The sequence below is a fragment of the Salmo salar genome, chromosome 12 (assembly GCF_965601325.2).
Source record: "Salmo salar chromosome 12, fSalSal1, whole genome shotgun sequence".
Taxonomy (NCBI): Eukaryota; Metazoa; Chordata; class Actinopteri; order Salmoniformes; family Salmonidae; genus Salmo; species Salmo salar.
This window is the reverse complement of record NC_138302.1, coordinates 39,235,440-39,263,439: the sequence shown is the minus strand read 5'-3', so window position 1 is coordinate 39,263,439 and position 28,000 is coordinate 39,235,440. Positions and strand designations below refer to the sequence as shown.

At 42.3% G+C, this 28,000-nt stretch overlaps 1 protein-coding gene across 2 annotated transcripts; it reads right to left on the bottom strand.

Moving 5' to 3' along the window:
* On the bottom strand, positions 1–27,729 carry LOC106564786 (atlastin-2). 2 transcript variants are annotated; one of them, XM_014131153.3, is made up of 14 exons: positions 27,583–27,729; positions 15,746–16,020; positions 8,066–8,200; positions 7,595–7,699; positions 7,130–7,180; positions 6,516–6,572; positions 6,206–6,298; positions 5,650–5,788; positions 4,945–5,072; positions 4,418–4,474; positions 3,802–3,873; positions 1,111–1,542; positions 425–439; positions 1–305 (listed from the first exon to the last, which is right to left on the bottom strand). In XM_014131153.3, exons 1-14 carry the CDS (start codon positions 27,653–27,655, stop codon positions 195–197), a joined length of 1,743 nt encoding a protein of 580 aa, XP_013986628.1. In that variant the 5' UTR covers positions 27,656–27,729; the 3' UTR covers positions 1–194. The 2 variants fall into 2 exon arrangements, with proteins under 2 accessions (XP_013986628.1, XP_013986629.1); XM_014131154.3 differs by lacking the exon at positions 425–439 and having other exon boundaries at positions 41–305.
* Positions 27,730–28,000: the final 271 nt, after the last annotated feature.

The following is a 28,000-nucleotide window of genomic DNA, read 5'->3' as shown; positions in this document are numbered from 1 at the left end:
AACACATGGGAACTCAACCATGAAAGTGCCAACCTGTACTCTACATTTGTGGTGAGAACCAGGTATAAAATGCAGTTTTTAAATACTAAACCAGCATGGCATGGGGACCATGAGCTATCAAAAAAGAAAACATTTATATATAGTCCTAAAAATGGACACCGGAAACCAAGCGAAGGGGGGGGGGACAGCAGGTGCTAGTTTTTCTTCTTGACATTGTTGTTCGAGGCCAGTCTCGTTCTCTGGGCCGTTATCAAGGAATCCAACGGGACTCGACTCCTCGCCACCTCAAAGAGTTTGGAAAAGATCTGAAAACAAGGCAAGGGAAGTATTGTGGCCGTGTTAATGACATTAGTAGTGACGTTTGAAGTTATTTCTGCCTCAAAAATGACAAAAGGAGCCTTTTTCCCCTCTGTCCACCTCTCACCTTTCGTGGCGTCCTCTGTGGCAAGCACAAAGTAAAAAAAAAAAAAAAAAGAGGGAAGACTAATTAGTGGGGAAAGTAGTGAGGGAGGTGTCCCAATTCTCTTTCCCCTTCTTCCAAAGTGTGCACTTGCACCCTCCCTCTCATGGATTTAACAATGGTTGAAACTCCCTCAAGCCAACACTTACACCAATACATTTATTTTAAATCCATGGCGGGCGCACACTTCTGGAGAAAGGGTAAAGAATCAGGGTGCAACCAGAGAGACAAAGGCAGATAGGGAACAAGGAAAGGGAAGAGATGGGCTGATGAGGAAAACAAACTTCATTTGGGGAGATTGTAGTTTGAGGGGGAGGAAAGAGATGTTTGGGTGAATCACATTCGGTCACATCCAAATAGGTTAGGAAAAGAACAGCACAAAGAGTTTGGGAGCAAACACTCTCTGTGACAGAGTAAGCAGGAGAGGGACATGGTGTGAGACAGGGAAAGGGAAGAGAGTGAGGGGGTAGAAAGAGAGAGCAAAAGGGAGTAAAAGAAGAGGCATACATTAAAAAGGGAGATAAGAGGTGTTCAAATAGGAGTGAAAGAGCCTGGGCAAGAGAAACAGAACATGCATAATATTCTGATTGCTCAAGAGACGTGCGGCAGCCATTTCTTGCCCCCCCACCCTCCACTCCCGGGTCACCCACCTGCTCCCACAGGGTCTCGGCAACCTGGTCGATGACACTGCCCACCTCGCGGAACTCGCCGGAATACTTCACATAGGCCCAAAGGCAGAGCGCAGCCAGTGCCACGCCCATAATGAGATTACACACCGTGGCCACTGTGTTGATACCCAGGAAGCCCGTGACCAGCGATGCCACGTACATGGCGAACATGACAGCGAAGAGCGTGGCGGGCGTGCGCGCCGCGTAGAAGATGTTCTTGCCATCGTTGTGTTTGATGAAGTTAGTGAAGGCCTCGTCCAGCTCTGCTTCCAGCTGCTCCTGGTAGCACCGGCAGAAGTCCTCGCCGCCCATTTTCTTGACCGAGCGGAAGTGTTTGACCGCCACCTGCCGCAGGTTCGCGTGGCCGCACTCCAGTTGATCGGGGGCCATGTAGGGCTTGTCGCCTCCGCACACCTGGGAGAAAGGAGAGTTCGCCATGAGGGACAAACACACTGCAACTCATTTACTTATTGAATATTCAGTGTTTTCTAAGCCCATATGGGCTGGGCATCTGACAGATGCAAGACAATTTAATAGCAATCAAACATACACGCATTTCCGATCGCAAATCAACCCCTAGCCTCTAAGTCTAGACACGTCTCTTTGACACTCAGATCTGGGAGAACAATACTGGTCAAAAGTTTTAGAACACATACTCATTCAAGGGTTTGTTTATTTTTTACATTGTAGAATAGTGAAGATATCAAAACTATGAAATAACACATGGAATCATGTAGTAACCAAAAAAAAAGTGTTAAACAAATCAAAATATATTTTATATTCTTCAAAGTTGCCACTCTGCCTTGATGACAGCTTTGCACAGTCTTGGCATTCTCTCAACCGGCTTCACCTGGAATGCTTTACCAACAGTCATGAAGGAGTTCCCACATATGCTGAGCACTTCTTGGCTGCTTTTCCTTCACTCTGCGGTCCGACTCATCCCAAACCATCTCAATTTGGTTGAGGTCTGGGGATTGTGGAGTCCAGGTCATCTGATGCAGCACTACCTCGCTCTCCTTCTTGGTCAAATAGTCCTTACACAGCCTGGAGGTGTGTGTTGGGTCATTGTCCTGTTGAAAAACAAATGATAGCCCCACTAAGCCCAAACCAGATGGGATGGCGTATCGCTGCAGTAGCCATGCTGGTTAGGTGTGCCTTGAATTCTAAATAAAATCAGAGGTCACCAGCAAAGCACCCCCACACCTCCATGCTTTAAAGTGGGAAAACCGTATGCGGAAATCATCCGTTCACCCACACCGCGTCTCACAAAGACATGGCGGATGGAACCTCACCTCAAGCTGGTTGAGAGAATGCCAGGAGTGTGCAAAGCTGTCATCAAGGCAAAGGGTGGCTATTTGAAGAATCTCAAATATATTTTGATTTGTTTAAACTTTGGTTACTGCATTATTTCATAGTTTTGATGTCTTCACTATTATTCTACAATGTAGAAAATTAAAAAAAAGCTTGAATGAGTAGGTGTTCTAAAACTTTTGACCGGTAGTGTACACTGAACTAGAATATAAAAAGCAATATGTAGTGTTGGTCCCATGTTTCACAGAGCTGAAATAGAAGATCTCAGAAATGTTCCATACAAAGCTTATTTAGCTTAATTTCATGCACAAATTAGTTTCCATCCCTGTTAGTGAGTATTTCTCCTTTGCCAAGATAATCCATCCACCTGACAGGCGTGGCATGTCAAGAAGCGGATTAAACAGCAATGATCATTAGACAGTTGCACCTTGTGCTGGGGACAATAAAAGGCTACTAAAATGTGCAGTTGTGTCACAACAGCACCACATACGTCTCAAGTTGAGGGAGCGTGCATTTGGCATGCTGAGTGCAGGAATGTCCACCAGAGCTGTTGCCAGTGAATTTCATGGTTATTTCTCTACCATAAGCAGCCTCCAACATTGTTTTAGAGAATTTGGCAGTACGTTCAACCGTCCTCACAACCGCAGACCACGTGTAACCACGCCAGCCCAGGACCTCCACATCTGGCTTCTTCACCTGTGGGAGAGTCAGACCAGCCACCCTAACAGCTGATGAAACTGAGGAGTATTTCTGTCTGTAAAACAGCCCTTTTATGGGGAAAAACTCATTCTGATTGGCTGGGCCTAGCTCCCCAGTGGGTGGGCCTATGCCCACCCAGTTCCACCCATGGCTGCGCCCCTGCCCAGTCATGTAAAATCTATAGATTAGGACATAATGAATTTAATTTAACTGATTACCTTATGAACTGTAACTCAGTAAAATCATAAAAACTGTTGCATTTCTATTTTTGTTCAGTATAGATCAATACAGAAGAAACAACGTAAATGTGAACATCAGCACACCAGACTACACAGGAGTGCTATACACCGGACTAAATCCACCAAATCCTTTCAGATCTACAAGGAACCATGTATGTAGACGCTAGGAGGGCACAACTTCGTTGAGAGCAAAAACGGAGCCATTTCCCCGAGTTTATTTAGAGCCGTCTAATGAAGATTGATGGTTAAATGGACAACAAAAAAACGAAACAAAAAAGCTTTACGACTAAATCAATCTTGAGTAAAATGTAACTAGTAACACACGCCACAACTCCTCCGCACAGATGAAAACGCTCCGACTGCTTTTATTAGTCAGTCATACGCTAAATTGGATGCTTAAAACGGAAAGTAATTGTTCAATTACCTGCTCCATGCCTTTGTTGTAAATGTCTTTTGCTCCTGCAACAGCTGCGAGGTTGTTGGCTTCAGCTGTTGCCTAGGTGACAGCGGGAGAAAGCAGAGGGGAAAAACGCAGGATTCCTGAGATTAGGTTCCTTTGGTCCATCGACGTTCTCCTACAGTCTCATGAAATTCTACTCAAGTTTTAAAGAGCCTATATGGAATATGTGTTGCCTCTGGAGGTATTCTTCAGCCAAAAGGGCCCTCTAAATAGACAGAAATTGGTCAGAAATGACTTCATTGGACAGAAAGGGGCACAACTCACCACACCCATTGTTTGCTAATCTCTCATTGACTAAGTAACATAAATGGTATCAAAAGGCTTTGGGATGCAATGAATGTTCATTTCACAATACATTTGGTCAACTACAAGTGAAAACACGAGAATGTTTCAGGGTTGTATTTACAAGAACATTTTGCAACAGAAAACAAGCTTTCTAATTGGATAAATTCAGGTAGTGCCTCCCCGTTTTACACCCCCCCCCCGGTCTCAAACTATTCCATTCCATTTTGTGCCTACTGAATACAATCCAGTTTTTTGTTAGGGGAATTTATCATTGGCCATCTGGAGAGTGAACTACCTGTAACATTGACTTGGGATGAGGCAGCTCCTCCCCTTGGTATATTTTCATGTATGCCTGTGTCGAAAAAAAAGAAAGAAGCAAAATTTTTTTCAGAAGAAGAAAAGGAATTGAGGAAAGGTGGAGAGGAGGAAAAAAGGGTATATAAAAGTTGAGGCATATAGAAAATAAAATGTTATTGGTCACATACACATATTTAGCAGATGTTATGGAGGTTGTAGTGAAATGCTAGAGTTCCTAGCTCCAACAGTGCAGTGGTATCTAACAATACAAACGAAACGCAAAGTAAAAGAATGGAATTAAGAAATATATAAATATTAGAACGAGCAATGTCGGAGTGGCATTGATTAGAATACAGTACATACATATAAAATGATTAAAACAGTATGTAAGCATTATTAAAGTGACCAGTGATTCCACGTCTATGTACATAGGGCAGCATCCTCTAAGGTGCCGGGTTGAGTAACTGGCCGGCTAATGATGGCAAGCTATAAGCTTAGAAGGAATGTTTGAAACGATCGACTTACTTTGAAATACTGTACAAGGTCTCGACACGTCACTTTGGATCCTCCGATTTCTTTCTCCACCAAGTTCTCCGGGGACAACAAGATTGGCACTAGGTTGACTAGCTCAGTCTTGAAATCGTCATCAATATCTAGAGGGGGAGACAAGTGGGAAATGCATTTCTTATTTAAGGTCTGTTGACATTTTCCTTTTAAAACACCATCGGACCTTAAATGCAACTATATAAAGGCAAATGTGTTGTTTTAGAACTTTGAAAGGTGACCTTCGTATTGTAATAGATGGCATTTATGTAGCACTTTTCCTCTAAGATCTAAAAATGCAAGTCCGCAGTGAACCATCTTCCCTACGCACACCTGGATATCTGAGATGATTGATATAGCATTATGGTAATAGTTTCACCTTACCTTCTGATTGGCTAGATAGACTTTTGACCATAGTGATTAGACCTATCCAATCGCTTCAGATCGACAGGAGTGCCTTGGGGTAGGGGCTGGTTTATTTGGAATTGACAGAATTGGCTAGGGGGTACATTGACTAAAGCCTGTTTTAACATGGACAGCACCATCAACTCTCAACACACTCAGAAGTAGAAGAGGAAATCGACTACTTTAAAAATAGCGACAGCTCTCAATGGCGCTGTTCATGCTCTGAGACAGGTGTGCAATCTTTCCTCAAGGGTAATTGAGCAACCTTTTCCTACAGCGTACCTGTGAGTCTGCCATCAAAGTTGGGGTTGGTGGCCACCTTGAGGCCGGGGTGGGGCAGGAGGAAGCAGCCAATGTTAGAGAAGCAGGAGTGGATGTGCTTCCTGACATTCTGCAGCTCCTCGTGCTGGTTCTGTTTCACCTGCACACAGTGGAGAGACCCTTGCTTATTCAAGAAAATGGTTGGACAAATATAGTTGGAAATAGCCTGGTCTCAGATCTGTTCGCTCTAAAAACCCTGACAAAGGCAGCATAGCTGTCAGTGTTGGCATCTACTCCATCTATTCCTTCAGAACCCAAGTGTGCAGCTTTTGTTGTCCATGTGCTGTATAGCCTACTACTGGTTGTTGTCATGCCAATGTCCTGTGCTGTATAGCCTACTACTGGTCGTTGTCATGCCAATGACCATAGGAGTTGGCAAGACTGCACAAACATAGGACACCAGGCTGTTTTAACAGCAGATGCAAAATTAGAACATGTGTAAGTGCTTTAGTTCCTGAAATGTCAGATGTTAAAGCTCTTATTTTCTTCGAATGGAGCAAGTGAAAAAAATACGTACTTGTAATCTCTTTTCCAGGAAACTCTTCCCTCCCTCTAAGCCATAAGAATGCTCGTATGGGTAGCTCCAGTCTCTTATAAGAAACATTAAAGTCTGTTGTGGAAGTCAAGGAATAAATATTAAACAAGATACTACATGACTATCGATTTTTCACAAAATGTCAAGTAATGGCGACCATATTGAATAAGACTCTAGAGATGCCCATTAGCTCCATCTCAATGACTTAAAAATCTCCTCTTCATTATTATCCAATAAGAAAGGCATTGCAGGCCATTCATTCAGGAAAGGCAGCAGAGAAATGCAATCATACCTGAAAGGGTTTCTCATAGATTTCTTCCAAGGCCAGCCTTCCATATTCAGTAAAGAGCTAGGTAGGGGAAAAACAAAAAGTCAGGGATAAAGCAGAGTTATACTTCACGTCCTTGTCAAAAAGGTCAACAGTCAATCTATTAATAACAAGGAGCCGTCATGCAGCGGACTGTTGCTGTCTAATAGGATAGTAATGTCAATAACACGCTTCATTTCAGAGTCGTCTGTTGAGTAGGTTTTAAAGAGGCTATATATACACACGCATATATAAATCACTTTTGCTTCTAGGGGTGCTCGAGTCAAAAGGGGTACAGTCACATTTCAAGTCAAAATGTGACGTTCATTTAGCATTTCAAACATCCATATCTTTAACAAGGGAGGAAGCAGCTATACACTTCCATACAAGCGCTCTAATTGTGACCCACTAAGTACAATAGTTCCACCTGCATGGTTGATCAAAGGAATATCATGTACACATTTTCCCCTCGGAGGGCTATGATATAACCTCAAAGGAAAGATCCTTGTCAAGTTGTTCGTGGAGTTCAACGTCCAAGGCAGTGTTGAAGACTGGATTGTTCTGGAAGGGGGAGTTAACAAACATGGACACACACAAACCTGGAGATGTTGAAGGTCATCTTCCTGCACATTCTGAGACAAGTTGTAAACCTAACGGGTGACAAAACATCAATAACCTGAAGTCTACATAGATCACATTTTCAATCACTGTTTTGCATGAATTGAAAAGTTGGTACAGGGAGGAGGAAAGTCTGGTGTTCAATCATAGTCTAGAACTAGCACATGACAGTATAACTTCAACTGTTTATTTAGCATGCAATAACATGCACGCAAGTCTCAGGAAAATTGCCAATTTTTCAATTCCTCAATCCAGATACTTACTGGCGAAAAGGGGAATAGGTAGAGTGGCATTCCTCGTCCAAACAGCCTAGAATCACCCATTATTGTTTGTTCAATAATGGCAATTAAACATACGCACATTGTCGATCTCCCCTAATTCTTTGAGCAGTGAATACCTTAATATAAAGGGTACACAATACTGTGAGGGGGGGGGTTGCATCATACCTGTACAGAGCTGGTCATGGTGCTCAACGCAAACAGTGTCGCACAATCTTTGATGGTTGATTGGCTGTCGAAAGCCCCCTGTGTGTCGATTAGAAGAACAGCAACCTGCAGAGAAAGGATAAATCAATTAATAAGTCGTATTCTTTACCAATCAAGGGGTATTAAATCAGTTGAAATAACCAATGGACAACTGGAAATCTTATATCGTGTATTTTAAGGGACATTGCACTCCAAAATCGTAAATACATTTTGGAAATCCAGCTATACGCCGCAATCCAAAATGAATCGAGACAAAACAGCATATCATTTCCACATTTTACTGGTGGTGTTGGATACGGACTCATCTTGATTGTTTTAGTGGTCTGAACATTTCAAACAAACTTTGATTTTGGAGTGCAAAGTCTCAACAATTCAAACCTTAGTTGGGAGAAAATGTGTGCCCATCCAAGGGTAAAGCGACTTTGTATTTACCTTGCTCCCGTCTGGCTTGTCCACCACAAACACCTCGCTCCAAGCCAGGATGCCCGTGGTCTCCCTCTCGCAGCCCCCCCGCCAGGTGAAGCCCGTCAGTGGCTCCTCGTGCCCACCCAGCCAGGAGCAAGATGTCTGAAGAGGAAGAGGACACATCAAAGCAGGAGATTGGCGATCATATGAGCCATGTAGCTACAGTACCACGACTCTCGTTGGCTGAAACAGTCCTCTCAGGCCCTGCCCAGAAACGACCTCTAGCCATTTCCCCTAGACAATTCATGTAAACCTGAAAGGTATAAGCGAGCAATATGGTCAAGGCCCTACCAAGCCTATTAGAGGGCAAGAAATACTACCATCTACTTCAGTACCTGCTTATACCCATCAGATGTAGTCCAGATATCCTTGAAGTGTCTAGAAGCTAGATATTTTTTCCTCTGGACCCTACTCTCATATTGAACACCCCTAACCCAGGCCCTCCTGTTTGTTAGCATACCTGAATGACATATTGATGGCGATCCCCGCTCAAACCTTGAGGGCCACACACACACACACAAAAGCAGCCTTTATACCTGGAATAAAGTTCTTGCAAAAGTGTGCCAAAGTCCCAAGCATTGTGCTGCCCAAAAATCAGCTTAAAGCACAGCTCAAATGGATTACGGTCACCCCCCCTAAACAAGTTATGAACAGCAAACAGGTTTAGCAAGTTGTGGCAGAAATTCTGATAAGTTTACTCCCTAAGCAGCCAATGAATGGAGTGAATTAATTCCTCACAGCTCTTAGTTTCACTGAGTGAAAAGTATAAGGACAATGTTTTCCAACTCAAGATAAGCATCTCTGGTTGGTTGTGTGATTTCATCTAACGAGTTGTTTGAAGTCCATGTAATATTTTCGAGCAGGGCCAATAGTGTACTGAATTTCAAAGGACACTTCATGTTAACAGATGTCCCAAAGCACTACCAGGTAGCCCAACAGGCAATATTTTCAGTAAGTGATACTGGATCATTTCACAGCGCATCTGCAGAAAATAGCTCTTCAATGCGGCAAAACACCACAGGTCATAAAGCACTCAGACTCACAAAGTTCACCAGACATGTGACATGAGCCGTGCTCCAGTTCTCACAAGGGTTTGACAATGGGTTCTCTCCGGTCGGGGCAAGTAGGCCAGAAGTCTACTGGTCACCAAGTGAATTTCTACTTGGAAATCTACTGGCCTCTATCGACTTAGCCAAAAAGCATGAGTTTACATTCAACAACAAAAAACAGAGTTAACCTGTTGGGGATAGGGAGTCAGTATTTGCACGGCCGGATAAAAAACGTACCCGATTTAATCTGGTTACTACTCCTGCCCAGTAACTAGAATATGCATATAATTATTGGCTTTGGATAGAAAACACCCTAAAGTTTCTAAAACTGTTTGAATGGTGTCTGAGTATAACAGAACTCATATGGCAGGCCAAAACCTGAGAAGATTCCAAACAGGAAGTGCCCTCTCTGACCAATTCTTGGCCTTCAGTCATCTCTATCCAAAACAGAGGATCTCTGCTGTAAAGTGACACTTTCTAAGGCTCCCATAGGCTCTCAGAAGGTGCCAGAACGTTGAATGATGACTCTGCGGTTACTGGCTGAAAAACAGTAGCGCATTTGGTAAGTGGTCGATCTGAGTACAATGAGACGGGTGCGCGCGTGCACGTGAAGAGTCCATTTTCTTCTTTGAGTCTGAACGAAAACAACTTCTCCCGGTCGGAATATTATCGCTATTTTACCAGAAAAATCGCATAAAAATTGATTTTAAACAGCGTTTGACATGCTTCGAAGTACGGTAATGGAATATTTTGAAATTTGTCACGATATGCGCCGGCGCGTCACCCTTCGGATAGTGTCTTGAACGCACGAACAAAACGCCGCTATTTGGATATAACTATGGATTATTTGGAACCAAACCAACATTTGTTGTTGAAGTAGAAGTCCTGGGAGTGCATTCTGACAAAGAACAGCAAAGGTAATCCAATTTTTCTTATAGTAAATCTGAGTTTGGTGAGTACCAAACTTGGTGGGTGTCAAAATAGCTAGCCTTTGATGGCCGGGCTATCTACTCAGAATATTGCAAAATGTACTTTCACCGAAAAGCTATTTTAAAATCGGACACCGCGATTGCATAAAGGAGTTCTGTATCTATAATTCTTAAAATAATTGTTATGTTTTTTGTAAACGTTTATCGTGAGTAATTTAGTAAATTCACCGGAAGTGTTCGGTGGGAATGCTAGTTCTGAACGTCACATGCTAATGTAAAAAGCTGGTTTTTGATATAAATATGAACTTGATTGAACAAAACATGCATGTATTGTATAACATAATGTCCTAGGAGTGTCATCTGATGAAGATCAAAGGTTAATGCTGCATTTAGCTGTGGTTTTGGTTTTTGTGACATTATATGCTAGCTTGAAAAATGGGTGTCTGATTATTTCTGGCTGGGTACTCTGCTGACATAATCTAATGTTTTGCTTTCGTTGTAAAGCCTTTTTGAAATCGGACAGTGTGGTTAGATTAACGAGTCTCGTCTTTAAAATGGTGTAAAATAGTCATATGTTTGAGAAATTGAAGTTATAGCATTTTTGAGGTATTTGTATTTCGCGCCACGGGATTCCACTGGCTGTTGACTAGGGTGGGACGCAAACGTCCCACCTAGCCCAGAGAGGTTAATGTTGAACCCTGCCTTATATTCTAGTATGTTCCAGACTGGCAGGTTGAGAGCCACTGTGTTTGCATTGTGTTTTAAATTGTATTTGCCTTAAATTCCTGAGGGCCGGGGGCAGTATTCAGAAATTCAGATGACTGACGTGCCCAAAGTAAACTGCCTGCTACTCACGCCCAGAAGCTAGGATATGCATATAATTAGTAGATTTGGATAGAAAACAAATCTGAAGTTTCTAAAACTGTTAGAATAATGTCTGTGAGTATAACAGAACTGATATGGCAGGCAAAAACCCAAGGAGAATCCATCCGGATAATTTTTGTTTTGAGGCGTCTGCTCATTCAAATCCTTGTTATTGGGAAAATCTAAGGAATACCTCCCAGATTGCAGTTCCTAGGGCTTCCACTAGATGTCAGTCTTTAGAAAGTTTCAGGCTTGTTCTTTGAAAAATGAGCTAGAATTTGTAGTTTTTCTAGGTGGCTCCCATTTTGACTGTAGTAGTGTCGCGTGTTGATGAGGGCGTGCACTTCGTTATTTATCTCCGGTAATGAAAATACTATTCTCCATCTTAAATTTGATCATTTATTTACATATTAGGGTACCTGAGGATTGATTAGAAATGTTGTTTGACTTGTTTGGATGAAGTTTATTGGTAACTTTTGGGATTCCTTTGTATGCATTTAGAACGAGGGAAACAGGTGGATTACTGAATCAAGCGCGCCAACTAAACTGACTTTTTTGGGATATGAAGGACTTTATCGAACAAAATGACCATTTGATGTGTAGCTGGGACCATTGGGATTGCAAACAGAGGAAGATCTTCAAAGGTAAGTGATTTATTTTATCGCCATTTCTGACTTTCGTGATGCCTCTGCTCGTTTGGAAAATGTTTGTAATGCTTTTGTACGCGGGGCGCTAACCTCAGATAATCGCATGGTATGCTTTCGCCGTAAAGCCTTTTTGAAATCTGACAAAGTGGCTGGATTAACAAGAAGTTAAACTTTTATACAATGTAAGACACTTGTATTTTTATGAATGTTTAATATTACGATTTCGTATTTTGAATTTGGCGCACTCCGATTTCACCGGATGTTGTCGAATTTGATCCCGTTAACCTCTGGGACAGGGGGCAGTATTTTCACATCCGGATGAAAAGCGTGCCCAAAGTAAACTGCCTGCTACTCGGGCCCAGAAGCTAGGATATGCATATAATTAGTAGATTTGGATAGAAAACAACTCTGAAGTTTCTAAAACTGTTAGAATAATGTCTGAGTATAACAGAACTGATTTGGCAGGCAAAACCCCGAGCACAATCCATCCAGGGAATTTTTTTTTTGAGGTCACTGTTTTCCAATGGTTTTTATGGGAGACCTGATTTATTAGGGCCCATATTGCAGTTCCTATAGCTTCCACGTGGTGTCAACAGTCTTTAGAAATTGTTCGATGTTTTTCTTTTGAGAAATGAAGAAGTAGGGCTGTTCTTTGTAGGTGTCACTCTGAAGGGCTTTAGTCTTTTGTTGCGCGTGAACTGGAGCGCGCTTCACGTTGTTTTTATCCGGTATTAGAAACAGTTTATTCCGTCTTAACTTTTATCGTTGATTTACATTTTAGGATACCGGAGGTTGGATTAGGAACGTTTGAAATGTTTGGAGGTAACTTGTTTACAGGTAACTTATTAGATACTTTGTAGTCATGTTGGAACCGGTGTATTTCTGAATCAAACGCGCCAAATAAATTGACATTTTGGAGATATAAAGAAGGAATTTATCTAACAAAACGATCATTCATTGTGTCACAGACATTTGAGATTGCAAAAAGAAGATCTTCAAAGGTAAGGCATTTTTTATATGGCTATTTCTGACTTTTGTGTCGCACCTGCCTGGTTGAAAAATGATTTTCATGTGGTTGTATGCTGGTTTGCTTTTGCCGTAAAGCCTTTTTGAAATCTGACAAAGCGGCTGGATTAACAATAAGTTAAGCTTTATTTTGATGCATTACACTTATATTTTTGTGAAGGTTGAATATTGATATTTCTGTAGTTTGAATTTGGCACGCTACAATTTCACTGGTTGTTGTCAAATCAATCCCGCTAAAGGGATTCGAGCAGGATTCGCAATTAAGGGATCCATAAGAGGTTTTAATGGGATTTCCGTACTAAGAGGTTAATGTTGCTGGTCCCCAGGAAGAGTAGCTGGAATCCTTAATAAATACAAAATACAACATGTAACGATGTATGCCTATGTACATATACTACATAAGCCTGAGTTTCCTCTCCTGGTTGTAGGTCACATGTATAACAGTCCTGGTTATACATATAAGCCAGTGTGATGAGAGAAATTACATATTTACCTGATTTGTTTGATATTAATAGTTAGCAATTAATACTTAACCTGTTAGGGCTAGGGGGCAGTATTGACACGGCTGGATAAAAAACATACCCGATTTAATCTGGTTACCACTCCTACCCAGTAACTAGAATATGCATATACTTATTACATATGGATAGAAAACACCCTAAATTTTCTAAAACTGTTTGAATGGTGTCTGTGAGTATAACAGAACTCAAATGGCAGGTCAAAACGTGAGAGATTCCTTTACAGGAAGTGGCCTGTCTGACCATTTCTTGAACTTGTTTTCCATCTCTATCATTTACTAAGGATCTCTGCTCTAACGTGACACTTCCCACGTCTTCCATAGGCTCTCAGAGCCCGGGAAAAAACAGAATGTCGTCATTCCAGCCCCAGGCTGAAACACATTATCGCCTTTCTCAAGTGGCCGATCAAGGGACACTGGCTTATGCGCGTGACCCCGACCGCCCCCGCCTTTGGGATTTTTTCCTCTGTTTGCCGAAAAGGAGATTCCCTGTCGGAATATTATCGCTTTTCTACGAGAAAAATGTCGTAAAAATTGATTTTAAACAGCGGTTGACATGCTTCGAAGTACGGTAATGGAATATTTAGAATTTTATTGTCACGAATTGCGCCATGCGCGCGACACTTCTTTACTATTTCGGATAGTGTCTGGAACGCACGAACAAAACGCCGCTATTCGGATATAACGATGGATTATTTTGGACCAAACCAACATTTGTTATTGAAGTAGCAGTCCTGGGTGTGTATTCTGACGAAGACAACAAAAGGTAATCAAACTTTTATAATAGTAAAGCTGATATTGGTGAGTGCTAAACTTTCCGGGTGTCTAAATAGCTAGCCCGTGATGCCTGGGCTATGTACTTAGAATATTGCAAAATGTGCTTTCACCAAAAAGCTATTTTAAAATCGGACATATCGAGTGCATAGAGGAGGTCTGTATCTATAATTCTTAAAATAATTGTTATGCTTTTTGTGAACGTTTATCGTGAGTAATTTAGTAAAATGTTAGCGAATTCCCCGGAAGTTTGCTAGTTCTGAACGTCACATGCTAATGTAAAAAGCTGGTTTTTGATATAAATATGAACTTGATTGAACAAAACATGCATGTATTGTATAACATAATGTCCTAGGGTTGTCATCTGATGAAGATCATCAAAGGTGAGTGCTGCATTTAGCTGTCTTCTGGGTTTTGGTGACATTATATGCTGGCTTGAAAAATGGGTGTCTGATTATTTCTGGCTTGGTACTCTGCTGACATAATCTAATGTTTTGCTTTCGTTGTAAAGCCTTTTTGAAATCGGACAGTGTGGTTAGATTAACGAGAGTCTTGTCTTTAAATGGCTGTAAAATAGTCATATGTTTGAGAAATTGAAGTAATAGGATTTAAGGTTTTGAAAATCGCGCCACAGGATAGCAGTGGCTGTTACGTAGGTGGGACGAATTCGTCCCGCCTAGCCTAGAGAGGTTAACAAATAGGAAATAATTTCTATCCTGTTAGAGTCTGTTTTTATGGTCTCCACTCGTTCCCTGCAGGTAATCTGGGTATGGTCACTAGAGATGGCTTGAGCTGACAAATGAGTTAAAGACTGCATTACATAGACAAGATGTGGTGGGTCCAACTGAGATAACTCTTCCAAGCTTAGAACAAGCCCTCATTGTCTCAAAATTATCCTTCCATCTGGGAAACTAAGCCAGGGTGGGGTTAAGACAACAACCCTGTGTTGATAATGACAGGATGAACCCAGAGTGGCTTATGATGCTCCTTGGTCTGCATGGGAGGGGTTGAACCAACCACGTCTAAGCATTCTTAGTGTCAGCTATATAAAAGAACTCTGCATTTGTGTAAAGGTTAGGTGACTCGGTCCAACACTCAAGGGTGTGGGGTCGACCAGCCTCATTATTGCAATAATGAATCAATATTAAATAAAGATGATTGTTTGAAGAAATGACACTCGATTAGAATATTCCACCACAGTGTAGCGTTACATGTATAGTATGACAAGCTTTCATCAAGCCTCACCTTGTTGTACACAGGGCCTAAGATGAACACCCGCATCTAGATTTTGACATTGGCGGGTAAGATGTCAATTTCACCAGTCACATTGGCGGGTGGTCAGGGCTCCAGTGCGGGCACTGGCACAGGCATAAAAGTAGGTCTAGTTTACTTGAAACGAAAGTCTACTGAAGTGAGGCTTTGTCCTTGTGTTTCTTGGCTATTTACATTGTTTTTCAATGTTTGAATTTCAACTGCTAGGGAAGAGAACACAGCTAGTAGTCAGACTCAATCTCACAGGCAGAAAGTCACATTACCAAGGTAACCTGTGAACATTTGTCTCATCTGTGATATTTTTGGTAAAAAAAAAAAAAAACTCAGGGTCACAAACATATGAAATATACCACATTACTTCTTACTAGTAATACATACATTTTAGAAACATTACATTGGGTTTAATGGGTTTTGTGTAATTTCAGCAAAAAAATATTTTGGCTGGTCAAAACAAATCTGTCTGGTAGATTTACCTGCCACAGTGACTGGTGGACCAAAAAGTTAATTTTAGGCCCTGATTTTAGGCCCCTCATGTAGCCTGTACAAGGAAAGCCTATGTATAACCTCACCTGGTTGTACATGAAGCGCAGCATGAAGTCCAGCAGGAAGGACTTGCCCTTGCGGAAGGCACCGGCCACCGACACCACCACCACATTGAGGTTGCGCACATGCTCCTGCAGCAGGATGCACTCCAGCGCCGCCTCGTCGAGCTCAAAGGCGTGGTCGTCCTCGTGAGCCACAACGATCTGGACCGGCCTGGCCGACAAGGCATCTTCCTCCGACAACAGGGCCTCCTCTTCCTCAGGGCTCATCTTATGAGGCACACCCTCCACACCATGCTCACCTGGTAGAGATGTTTAGAATCATGAATTGAGGATCTTCCCCTTAATAGAGAATGTCCACCCCCAAATCAGAGTTTGTTAAACATGATCAAAGTGGTTACTGGTTAGATAAAGTGGATATTGCACACAGATACCTGCATATGCCTAGTAGTTCACCCACAATATAAATTCAACTGTGTTACTTATTTTCAGGGAATATTAATCCATTACGCAATCTTTTTCCATTCAACAATGTTAAAATAATCTGGAGCCATGTTAAACCTAAATCTTGGATTACTGGAACTAGGCCAAATCTTGGAACTATAGTGTCCTTTTAAAGACAAAGGTACAGTGATTCCTCTAAGTTACGTCATACTGCGGCACACCTTGCGGGCTGCTGCAGCATGTTATCTATTTGTCAGCCATTTTTTTCTGTTAATGCAAGTTATTGCTAGTTTGACTACCAGAGGGCATCTTTGAGAAGCATTTGATAGTCTTCCGTATCGGCATTACCAGAACTTAAAACCTTTTGTAATAACATCGTATTGATTTTAAAAAAATTGGCTTAATTAATATTATGGTGTTTCTATTCAGAGAAAAACAAAACCATCAGGGTCTCCATTAGGATGGGAATGGAAAATATGGCGCTGTACAACAGGACCAAGGAGTAGGCCGTCCTTGTAAATAAGAATTTGTTCTTAACTGACTTGCCTAGTTAAATAAAGGTTACACTAAGAGCATAACATTTCTGCACCCTAATTTTCAAATTCTTGTCTAAACAATACCCAAAACAGACTAAGTGAAAATAAAAATCTCATTGATTTATCAAGACCAGTCCTCATGCTTGTCTCAGAGGAGCACGAAACAGTGCCAAAATATTAGTAAGCTTTTGCTATTAACTTCAACATGCTCTTTAAATAAGACCTTCACCATATCTAAAAATATTTTTCTCAATGATTACATTAAATGATTGGAGGACTATATTAACATCTAAAGGGCATTTTCCATTAGATATTCTCCGATATTCTCACAGATCCTAAGGGGCTTTTATATAATTCTAAATGAATTAATAATAATCGCTTTGTTTAAAAAGTAGCGATATTGGAGATTTCGTTTTCGTTTAACCTGGAGTGAGCGAGAAAAAGGCAATTCTTGAACATGGGGTGAGACATTCTTACTGATTTGTAAATAAAGCCAGTTTGTCATTTAGAATTATTTCTTTCTGGAGAAACCTAACTTGATTATTTAGCAGATATCACTTGCTTAAATTCAGTCAACACATATCTTAAGAATATTATCGAATATTTGAACACTCGTTTCTCCATGCTTGTCTCAGAGCAGTGCGAAACGGTGCTGAAATAGACGTCCACAGCGGGAAGGCTATGTATTCTGTGCCCACTCGTGTTCTCTCTTCGGTTACACATCCTTGGAATAGCAGAACAGCATAACGGTCTGGGCGGCCCTTGTTGCGCCTGGTGAGCAGTTGGTCAAGTTCTGTTGTCAGAAGAGGAATGGAAATGTTAGGGTGAACAGAAAACCTGACGAACCCGCCACGTATGTTGACTCTACCTGTCGGAGTTGTAGTTCCAGAGCTCACAGTTGTGCCTGGCATGGATTGTGACTCAATCTCGTTCCTCGCCCTATTCAACGCGAGTGAGTCAATGATTCATCTGACAAACAAAGAACTTTGTGTCCTGCAAGCCCAGGCATTGATCAAAGCTGGCGAGACATTCAAGAACATCATCTTCACAGACGAATCAGCTGTGGCTCTTCAGCAATTTGATCAAAATTGACACAGAAAAAAAAGATCAAAAAGATTAACAAAAGCATAAAGATGTTGAAGAAATGTTGCTTTGAGTTAGAAATGTAACACTTTAGAGTACTTAAGCATTGAATACATTGCAAATTGAGGGATTTCACATCAGTAGCCGGGCTATAAAAAGTCTATTGTCCTGATAATAGGAAACATTTGCATGATATGGTTACAATAATGTAGCACAATGTATCTACCTTTCCAATTACTTTTAGAGTTTGGGATTTACAAATGTGCGCTTTCATTAATTAGTTACATTGTTTTAGTTCGAACGAAATTGTTTTATGTAGGATGCTACATTTGACCAGTTGCAATTGAAAGTAGGCAAAAAAAGAAAACATCCTACTTCTATTAGGTTGTTAAGCCTCAGCCTACCACAGACAGTTAACTTATTTTATATAGGTCTAGGCTCCAAAGAAATAGACTCCAATTAAGCCCTTTTGTTTGTAAAGTCAAATTAAAAATTCTTATTTACAATGACGGCCTACGGCCAAACCCGGAAGACACTGGGCCAATTATTCGCCGCCCTATGGCACTCCCAATCAAGGACTCAAACCAGGGACTGTGGTAAAGCCTTTTGCACCGAGATGCAGTGCCTTAGACGGCTGCACCACTCAGGAGCAATGACCAAAATATATAAACTCAGCAAAAAAAATAAACGTCCCTTTTTCAGGACCCTGTCTTTCAAAGATAATTCATAAAAATCCAAATAACTTCACAGATCTTCATTGAAAAGGGTTTAAACACTGTTTCCAATGCGTGTTCAATTAATCATTAACAATTAATGAACATGCATCTGTGGAAGTCGTTAAGATACTAACGGCTTACAGACGGTAGGCAATTAAGGTCACAGCTATGAAAACTTAGGACACTAAAGAGGCCTTTCTACTGACTCTGAAAAACACCAAAAGAAAGATGCCCAGTGTCCCTGCTCATCTGCGTGAATGTGCCTTAGGCATACAGCAAGAAGGGATGAGGACTTCAGATGTGGCCAAGGAAATAAATTGCAACGTCCATACTGTGAGACGCCTAAGACAGCGCTACAGGGAGACGGGTCGGACAGCTGATCATTCTCGCAGTGGCAGACCACGTGTAACACCTGCACAGGATCAATACATCCGAACATCACACCTGCAGGACAGGTACAGGATGGCAACAACTGCCCGACACCAGGAACGCACAATCCCTCCATCAGTGCTCAGACTGTCCGCAATAGGCTGAGAGAGACTGGACTGAGGGCTTGTAGGCCTGTTGTAAGGCAGGTCCTCACCAGACATCACCGGCAACAACGTCACCTATGGGCACAAACCCACCATCGCTGGACCAGACAGGACTGGCAAAAAGTGCTCTTCACTGACGAGTTGTGGTTTTGTCTCACCAGGGGTGATGGTCGGATTTACGTTTATCGTCGAAGGAATGAGTGTTACACCGAGGCCTGTACTCTGGAGCGGGATCGATTTGGAGGTGGAGGGTCCGTCATGGTCTGGGGCGGTGTGTCACAGCATCATCGGACTGAACTTGTCATTGCAGGCAATCTCAACACTGTGCATTACAGCGAATACATCCTCCTCCCTCATGTGGTACCCTTCCTGCAGGCTCATCCTGACATGACAATGCCACCAGCCATACTGCTCGTTCAGAGCGTGATATCCTGCAAGACAGGAATGTCAGTGTTCTGCCATGGCCAGCAAAGAGCCCGGATCTCAATCCCATTGAGCACGTCTGGGACTGGGTGGATCGGAGGGTGAGGGCTAGGGCCATTCCCCCCCCAGAAATGTCCGGGAACTTGCAGGTGCCTTGGTGGAAGAGTGGGGTAACATCTCACAGCAAATAAATGCAGTTGACAGTGAGAGGACATTTCTGTTTTTACTGTGTACACACACACACACTTTTTCCCCCAGAACATTAACCGTGTGTAGGTAGATGTGGAAAGAAAGATACAAATGATTTGTTGCAAGTTGGGGGGGGGTTCACACCTGGCTCAGCTATTAGACAATTCTTTAGTAAAGGTTGAATAGTCTATTGTTCAGCTAATGGCCCATCCTGCTACGCTTGTGAAAAACTAATAATACTTTTCCCCCTTAGATTCCAATTGATAGTGTTTTTTAGCCACAATCGGCCCCAACATCAATTAGTACATTTGGGCACAGGCGAGCATGCTGGACTTCGGGCTAGAATGTTGAGGGTTTGAAACCTGCTCCCTGCTTGTTTCATTACATTATGCCGTCTCAGAGCAAATAGCCTGGATTGTTACTCCCATCTCATTCATCGTCCTCTTCCACGTGTCATTCTTCGCCTGAGTGGCTCGCTTGTGGGCATGATGTACTGTTTTTTATTCTGTATATATGAATTACAAATCAGCCTTTACTTAAATCATGTTTCTACTCTATTGCATAGTTACAATGTGTAATCATTGATGTCCCAGGCGTGGTAAACACTGTTGAAGTGTATAATTGTAATACATACATGCAGACACAGCATCATTCAAAGAATGGATTTTGATACACCTGGTATTGGATATGGCTGACAAAAACCTTGCCAAATAGCAATTTTCGTAAATCAACTTTACGACAAAAGAATACGCACAACCGTTTGTCTCTACGGTAACATCCCTCTCAATTGTACATTTTTTGCTTGACTCGTTATGACGATATAATTACTTAAATTTGCTTCCACCATAATGTTTTGTCAGCCATCTTTGCTGAAGAAAGTCACCATGGAGGGGTGGCTCGCGTCAAATTTGTCATTGGAACCACTCGATATGATTGGACATGTAAAAACCTTGGGACCCAAAAGCATAATCAGTGCTCCAACGCCCCCTTGCGGTGGTCTGGAGCAATGAAGCAGTGATGCTGGGTACCGCTAAGTCCCGCGGTGTAAACTCGCAACTTTTAAAGGGAGGAACCCCTGTACTCTGCAGTGAACCCGATCAAGATGCCGGGATGTCAAAGGTTTTTGTTTTCTAAATGTTTGGAGTGTTAGCTAGCAGCGAGTTGGTGTCTGTCTGGTTGCCTTCCTGTTTCCTGTTTCACTACGGTGTGGTTTAGACAGGTAGTCTATGGTCTGAGAGGTAGTCTACGCCCACTCCGATCACACCAGTAAGGTTCTTGAGAGGAAAATAGTTTCATTTGTGGGAACCGTCTCTTTAAAACAGCAGAAACAGCAGACTGCAGTCATAACAATAATGGGTCCCAGTCATAAGTCACAAGCTTGGATGTCAAAAGTTCTTGAAGCCAAAGCAACAACACTGAAGTCAAATGATACGAGAGCAGTAATCATGAGTAGGCCTAAATGACTTCATGATTCATTTGATGGATGCAATTCAATGAAGTTGAACTACAATATATGCGGATGTTCTTTGAATAGTTGAGCTGCTCTTTGGGTGAAACAGAGCTGAAAGAATACTGTCTGTACCATAAGCTCACTGAAATGCACAACAGGAAACTAAGTGGCCGAAACTGGGTTGCCAAGTTTGCGAATGGTAAGAAACAAACATTGGTTAGAGCAGTTAGAACACACACACACACACACACACCACTAGATTGCAGACTGTGCAGCCATGCCAGCGCGACATCAACTCTGCCTCCCCGGTCCAATTGTTTCATTAATAAAGTCTGTGGGCTCTGGTTCGGTTCCCCCTGTCCTTTCAAGGACGGTTATGGGGGAGGGGGGGGCATAATGAGGGGCACACGCAGCCACCCTCATCACATTACAGTAGATAACACTGCAGTAATCGCCAGCCAGTCGGGGAGAACGCAAGACAAATAAAGCCCCCGTCGTTTCAGACTAGATCAGCACAACATGAGTGCGACATTTAAGAAGGGGGTTCAAAGGCAAAGCAACCAGTCATGTGCTAATTGCTTGGCTAATCGAACAACTCGATAGACATCTACACAACAAGCAACTGTTCATATCCATGGCCTTGACTGGCCTTGGCTGACCATGACTGATTGGGGGAGGGGGGATTTGACCACCATGACCGGACCCATCGTATATACTTAATATGGGCAATAAGGGTGCTTGACTGAGCACCTCAATGGACATCTATTAAGCTTAAAAATAAAATACTCGTCTCAGACCAGGTCAATCAATAAAAACGCATAAGTCTCAGACCAGGGCACAGCGGGTAACATCCGGACAACTCCGACAAACCTAAACCTGGACTAAAAAGCACGTTCAATGGAGAATGGCCGGAAAATGTCCGTAGAGGCATAGGCCGACACCTAGCGCAGCACCGGAACGGGCATACACGGCCGTGGAGGGTTCAAAGTGTGCGCAGGCCTTTGTTCGTGACCAGCACTAGCTAAACGCACCTGGAGTCGCACTGTTACAGCTGGAATGGAGCAAAAGCCCGCACACACGGCAGCCCTCCCGGAAACCTAATCTAGAGTAACGGCCAGAGGATGACCATTCACAATGTCTCCATCTGGCTAGGCTGCATTCCAAACTTGAAAGCCTACTCACTAGCCTCCGTCGCAGTCTACTCCACCTTCAAAGACCTGAAAGGCCTGAATGGGTTTAGGCCTATGCCATAGCTGGCTGGGCAATATGGTTTTCAGATTACAAGGGGAGTTGGAAGATGGACTGAAAAGGTTTAGCAGAGGGAAGGAGATTTAAGATGGGATTCGACACAGTTTCATAAAACCCATTGGTTCTAACAGTAGAACAAACCACCTATGAGGATAAAAGCTCCTTTGGCCAAATTAGCAGCTGGAAGTCAATGCTGCTGGGAGGAGCGAGTGATGAACGATCTGACTAAGTACAGGATGAGAGCGAGTTCTCATGGCTGAGGAAGACTTTCTGCATTATTTAGAGCGCTTTGCTCATATACCAACATGTCATCATGCCAAACGTCAGGGGACCAGCCAAGATGGGTGCGAGTGACAAGAGTCAACTAGGTGCTTTTTTGAGCTCTCCTAGCGGTGCCGTTGAGGAACTACAGCAAGCGCACTGGTTTTGTTTGGAACAACACCTGCATACCCACCATCACACAATTACTGTTTACGCAACCCAAAAAACGTCTCATTATAAATATCGCAATTTGGGTCAGGTGAGCATAATTTGAAAGCTTGTTCTATTGCCAAGTTCTAAAAAAAATAAATAAAAAAAATAAATAAAATCACAGTAGAGACTCGGAATACATATCGTATCGGCACAAAAGTATCATGATAATATCGTGAGGTCCCGGGCAATTCCCAGCCCTGGCATTCAGATGTGTTCTGTGGCATATTTTCTTTACAATAGACAAACTGAAAAACAAGCTCACTGTTTAGAAACACCCAGGGTATGACGCCATGTCATCTTGTAACTGTACATCAAACATAGCGATCATAAAACACTGACACTGTATATGACACAAGTTTATGATATGGAAATGTGACGTGCACATTTGGACTCACGCGTGTTTGGCGGGGGGGGGGGGGCAATTTAGTCTGTTTTTTGTTGCTCCATTATGGTTCTGAAATCACCCACTAATTAACTTCTCATATTTGCAGATTAAGTGATTGAGCTAGTAATGTATGAATATTTATCATTTACAAAAAAAGCTATGACATAGCCAATGAATATATAGCGCAACTTCAGATTTCACCCCATCTCAAAATCAAATTGTTTTGACCGTTTGGAAGTTTAGTGCGCTTACTTTCTCCTCCTGCTTTGCCCATGCAGAGTGCCTCGCAAAGTGATTGCTGTCTACGTTATGAAAAAGGTCAACGTTACCCTGTATATCTAAAAATGACCATATACACGGATTGCTTAACGCAAAACTACCAAAACTATTGCTGATGGTGAACCTGAACAATCAAAAAAAAATGAAGCCCTGTTCAGCAGATAGCCTATAGCCAGATGAGAGTTGTGTCTACAGTAGCTTACTACACAGAATGTTCAACAGAGCATAGATAACTTATATAGGTTGTCACTAATAAAGTCAAATATTGCGCAAGCCATTTTAGCATTTGAATGCTGAAGATGTGCAAGATCAGGAACAGGCCACCTACTGCACATTGGTCAGCGTGTGAAACTGGGCAGTTTGACTAGGCTACTGATAATTCCTGGGGTTGTTTGGCATGCAAAATTACTTTTAGATCAATGACTGTCAGCACAGTTACATGCTTAGTTCGATACTGAAGAAGAGGACGCATCAGTTATCACAAAACAGGAGGACTTTTCGGGAGGTAGAAAAGTAAGGTGCGCAATAGAAAGTGAATCGTGAATTATAACATTCAAAAATCGATTTTCTGACCAATGCATGCTACATTTGGATCGGTTTTGGGACCGATGCAGTCTACGCGTAAACATTTGAATCGGTGAATCGTGACATACCTAGTGTAGAGCGGGACTGGTTTTGTGAGCTTTGGAAGCGTGCCTCATCAAGCCCTTTATCCAAAGGGCATCAACACCAGAGAGTTGTAAAGGTGGGGAGAAAAAGTACAGGAGGGATACAGTAGTGGTAGTAAACTCTAGGCTGCTGTGCAACTAGTGAACAGCAGTCGTCGCCACAAATCTGAAATCGATAATCAAATACCATAAACATGAAGCAAGATATTGGGCATGATGAGACCTATAACCCATATTACATCTCAACATCAGAAAAAACCCAAAACAAAACGATCTAGGCTAGAGTACAATGGCACTTCAGATGTGCTGGCATGCCTCCCTGCCAACAGTCTAGGGGAATCAACCATTCTTAATATGTTAGTGCTATGAGGTATTCTTGGGACATCCCTACCCTAAACACTAACCTTACCCACTTTAAAATTTAACCGTCAATGGGTTAGGGACGTTAATCTGTTAATCCAAACGAAACCGAACAAAATCCTGCCATAGGTCAAATGCAGCTAACCTAGGCCCTGCAATGTTGTTCACTTAGGCCAATGTTCTCTTGCTCACTTAAGCACTCTGTTCAGATGCATGCGAAGATACCAGTGTAGGCCCGAAGTTGCAGACATTCCTCTCGGTTAGTTTTGTATTTTCCCTTCTAATGGTTAAGGTTAGGATTATGAGAGGGGAAGCTGATCCTAGTCAATAAAATGCATTTATAGAGCCCTTTTTCATCAGCCGATGTCACAAAGCACTGTACAGAAACCCAGCCGAATAACCCCAAACAGCAAGCAATGCAGATGAAGAAGCATGGTGGCTAGGAAAAACTCCCTAAAAAGGCCAGAACATAAAAAGAAACCTAGAGAGGAACCAGGCTCTGAAGGGTGGCCAGTCCTCTTCTGGCTGTGCCGGGTGGAGATTATAACAGAACATGGCCAAGATGTTCAAACGTTCATAGACGACCAGCAGGGTCAGAATAATCACAGGTTGTAGAAGGTGCAACAGGTCAGCACCTTAGGAATAAATGTCAGTTGGCTTTTCATAGCCGATCATTCAGAGTTAGAGACAGCAGGGGCGGTAGAGAGAGAGTCCAAAACAGCATGTCCAGGACAGGGTAGGACTTCAAGTGAACAGGTCAGGGTTCAATAGCCGCAGGCAGAACAGTTGAAACTGGAGCAGTAGCATGACCAGATGGACTGGGAACAGCAAGGAGTTATCAGGCCTAGGTAGTCCTGAGGCATGGTCCTAGGGCTCAGGTCCTCAGAGAATGAGAGAAAGCAAGCCATCCTAGAGCCAGAGATCTCTTCCATCAGCAGTTGTCCACTGTGACAGAGATAAATGTCATGTTAGGATGACAGGACTCCCTTTTTAAGAGTGTGCCTTGCAGTGATGCAACTCGCACAACTGGAACTCGCCCCAGTCAAGCACAATTTATTGCTAGTCAGTAGACAGTCTAAGCACACAAATTAAAGCATACTCTGTCATTACTGCAGGGGAGGTATGTTGGTTGAGAGACTAAGCTAGGCTAAATGCCTACTCCAACTAAGCTAGCTAGCTCATAAAATGTTAGCCAAGAGGTGCAAAAGCTTGGCCTAGGTCTTAAAGGTGGAAATGGGGAGAAAAATTGGAAAGGAAAACATTTAATTTGACAGTCAGACAGAAGACCGTAGCCTCAAGTTGCCTATAGAAACAGGAGATGGGCTCCTGCCCTATGGTCCATCCTAGCTCAAGCCTCAGACAAGGCTTAGCCTACTTCTTAGACGGACGCAAAATATCCCAATAATAGCTTTCCTATTGCCATCCTCTTAATCTCCCATGCTTGGATGGATGGTCAGACAGTTCTCTCCTTGTATAGGAACATTTCTATTCCTAACAATTCCAAGACGTTTTAATTCCTACACCTCTGACCTTGCCTCATTTCAAGAACTCCAAATTAAGAAGTCCAAATGAGCAGAAACAACTTAAAGGGATACTTCAGGATTTTGGCAATGAGGCCCTTTATCTACTTCCCCAGAGTCAGATGAACTTTTGGATACCATATATATTTTAAAATGTAAATATATGTTAGTTTGAAGGAAGTCGCTAACTAGCGCAATTACTAACTAACATTATCACAATGACAGGAAGTCTATGGGTATCTGCTAGCCAACACTAGTTAGCATTGGCTCACAACTACCTCTTAACTTCTTCATACTGGACACAGATAAAAATGGTATTCACGAGTTCATTGGACTCTGGGGAAGTATCCCTTTAAAACATGAGCCCCCCCCCTCCCTCCAATCAACCATGCAATCCCATGGTATGACTGGCTTGGTCAATGTTCAAAAACACACCATGTAGAATAACCCTAGACTTGTGCAGCAGGAACAACTGCTGCAAGTAAACAAACTTGTTCTCTAGGGCTTAGTGGAAGCAGTGAAAGTGTAATGGCCTACTTCCATGCTTGTTTGTATGCAGTCAGTATTGAAACAGTTAATGATACAGTAGTTGGCAAGCTAAAGTATCACAAGTACGCACAGAATTCCAACATCGATGGTCAACTGGCTAGGCAAACTAGCTAGCTAATCCTCTTGAGAGGTTGTGTAAGAGAGAAGACGAGCAACAGCAGCTAACTAACGTCTAGCTGGCAAAATTAATTCCAAGTAGGCAAGACAGTAGACTAACTGCAGTAGACTAACATTAGAAGGTAAAGAGGCCAAGGACCCTATGCTCTAACAAACCTTTAACAGGTTAGCTAGCTATCCAACTAATTTAGCTAGCTAGTTACACAAGTTACACAAAACACTTATGCCACTCATGTCATCCTGTACTTAGGCAGATCATTAATTTTAAACAAGGCAATAATACTAGCAAGCTAGCAGTCTCAAACGTTTACAAGCTCACGCTAGCTAACAGTAGTAGCTATCTAATAATGGCATTGACACCTGAAGAGTACCGTTAGCTTTGACGTAGGGTGGATCATGCCTTCATATACTGTACGGCACCAGTGTTGGCTAATGGGTAGTTTGCTAGATAGCAAAAAAACTAAGATTAGTTGGATTTACTAAAACTAGCAAGTAAGACAAAAAAAATGTCAGCCAGCTAACATCAATTAGCTAGCTAGCATTACAAAAAGGAACAGTCAGTACCCAGCTTATTGTGAAGAGCTAACTTAATACCTGCTAGCTAGCTTTGACTTTGTTGGACCGAAACATTGGGGATCTCATAATATTTAGTTTGACACAATGAAGACGTTAACATTAATTCAACATTTTCTTCGCAAAACTGAAAGGTGATGGTGAGTAGGAAACGAATAATGAGATGGGATGCTCTACACTGGAACTCGATAGCATTCCCTCGTCCATGATAACGTTAGCTCAGAATGAAAATAACAGGGCTATTATCGTCAATCCCACAAAACAACCCAATTGTATTCATGTTTAGATATCATTTACTACATAAGGACAAATAATACCTTCGCCGAAAATGCTCTTTTTGCAATTTTGCTGAGAGTGATTCCGATGCTTCAACCTGCTCTCCTCCGCCATCTTGACCCGTTGAAAATAATCAAATTCAGTTGACGTCAAAAAACACAAACCCCCACTTGCCTTTATCAAGTTCAAACGATGAGGTTTTCCGCGGGGTCCTAAATTAATGAATGGAATAAGTAGAAGCATTGTTTGCGCTTTGATTGAAAGCCTCAACCTTCTGATTGACTTTAGTATTTTTTATTATGGTCTGATAATGGGCATTGTTCTTGCCATACAGACACACACACACACACACAAACACACACACACACACACACACACACACACACACACACACGACACAGACACACACACAAATGCCAAAACTAAATTAAAATATATTCAAAATATTAAATATCGTTT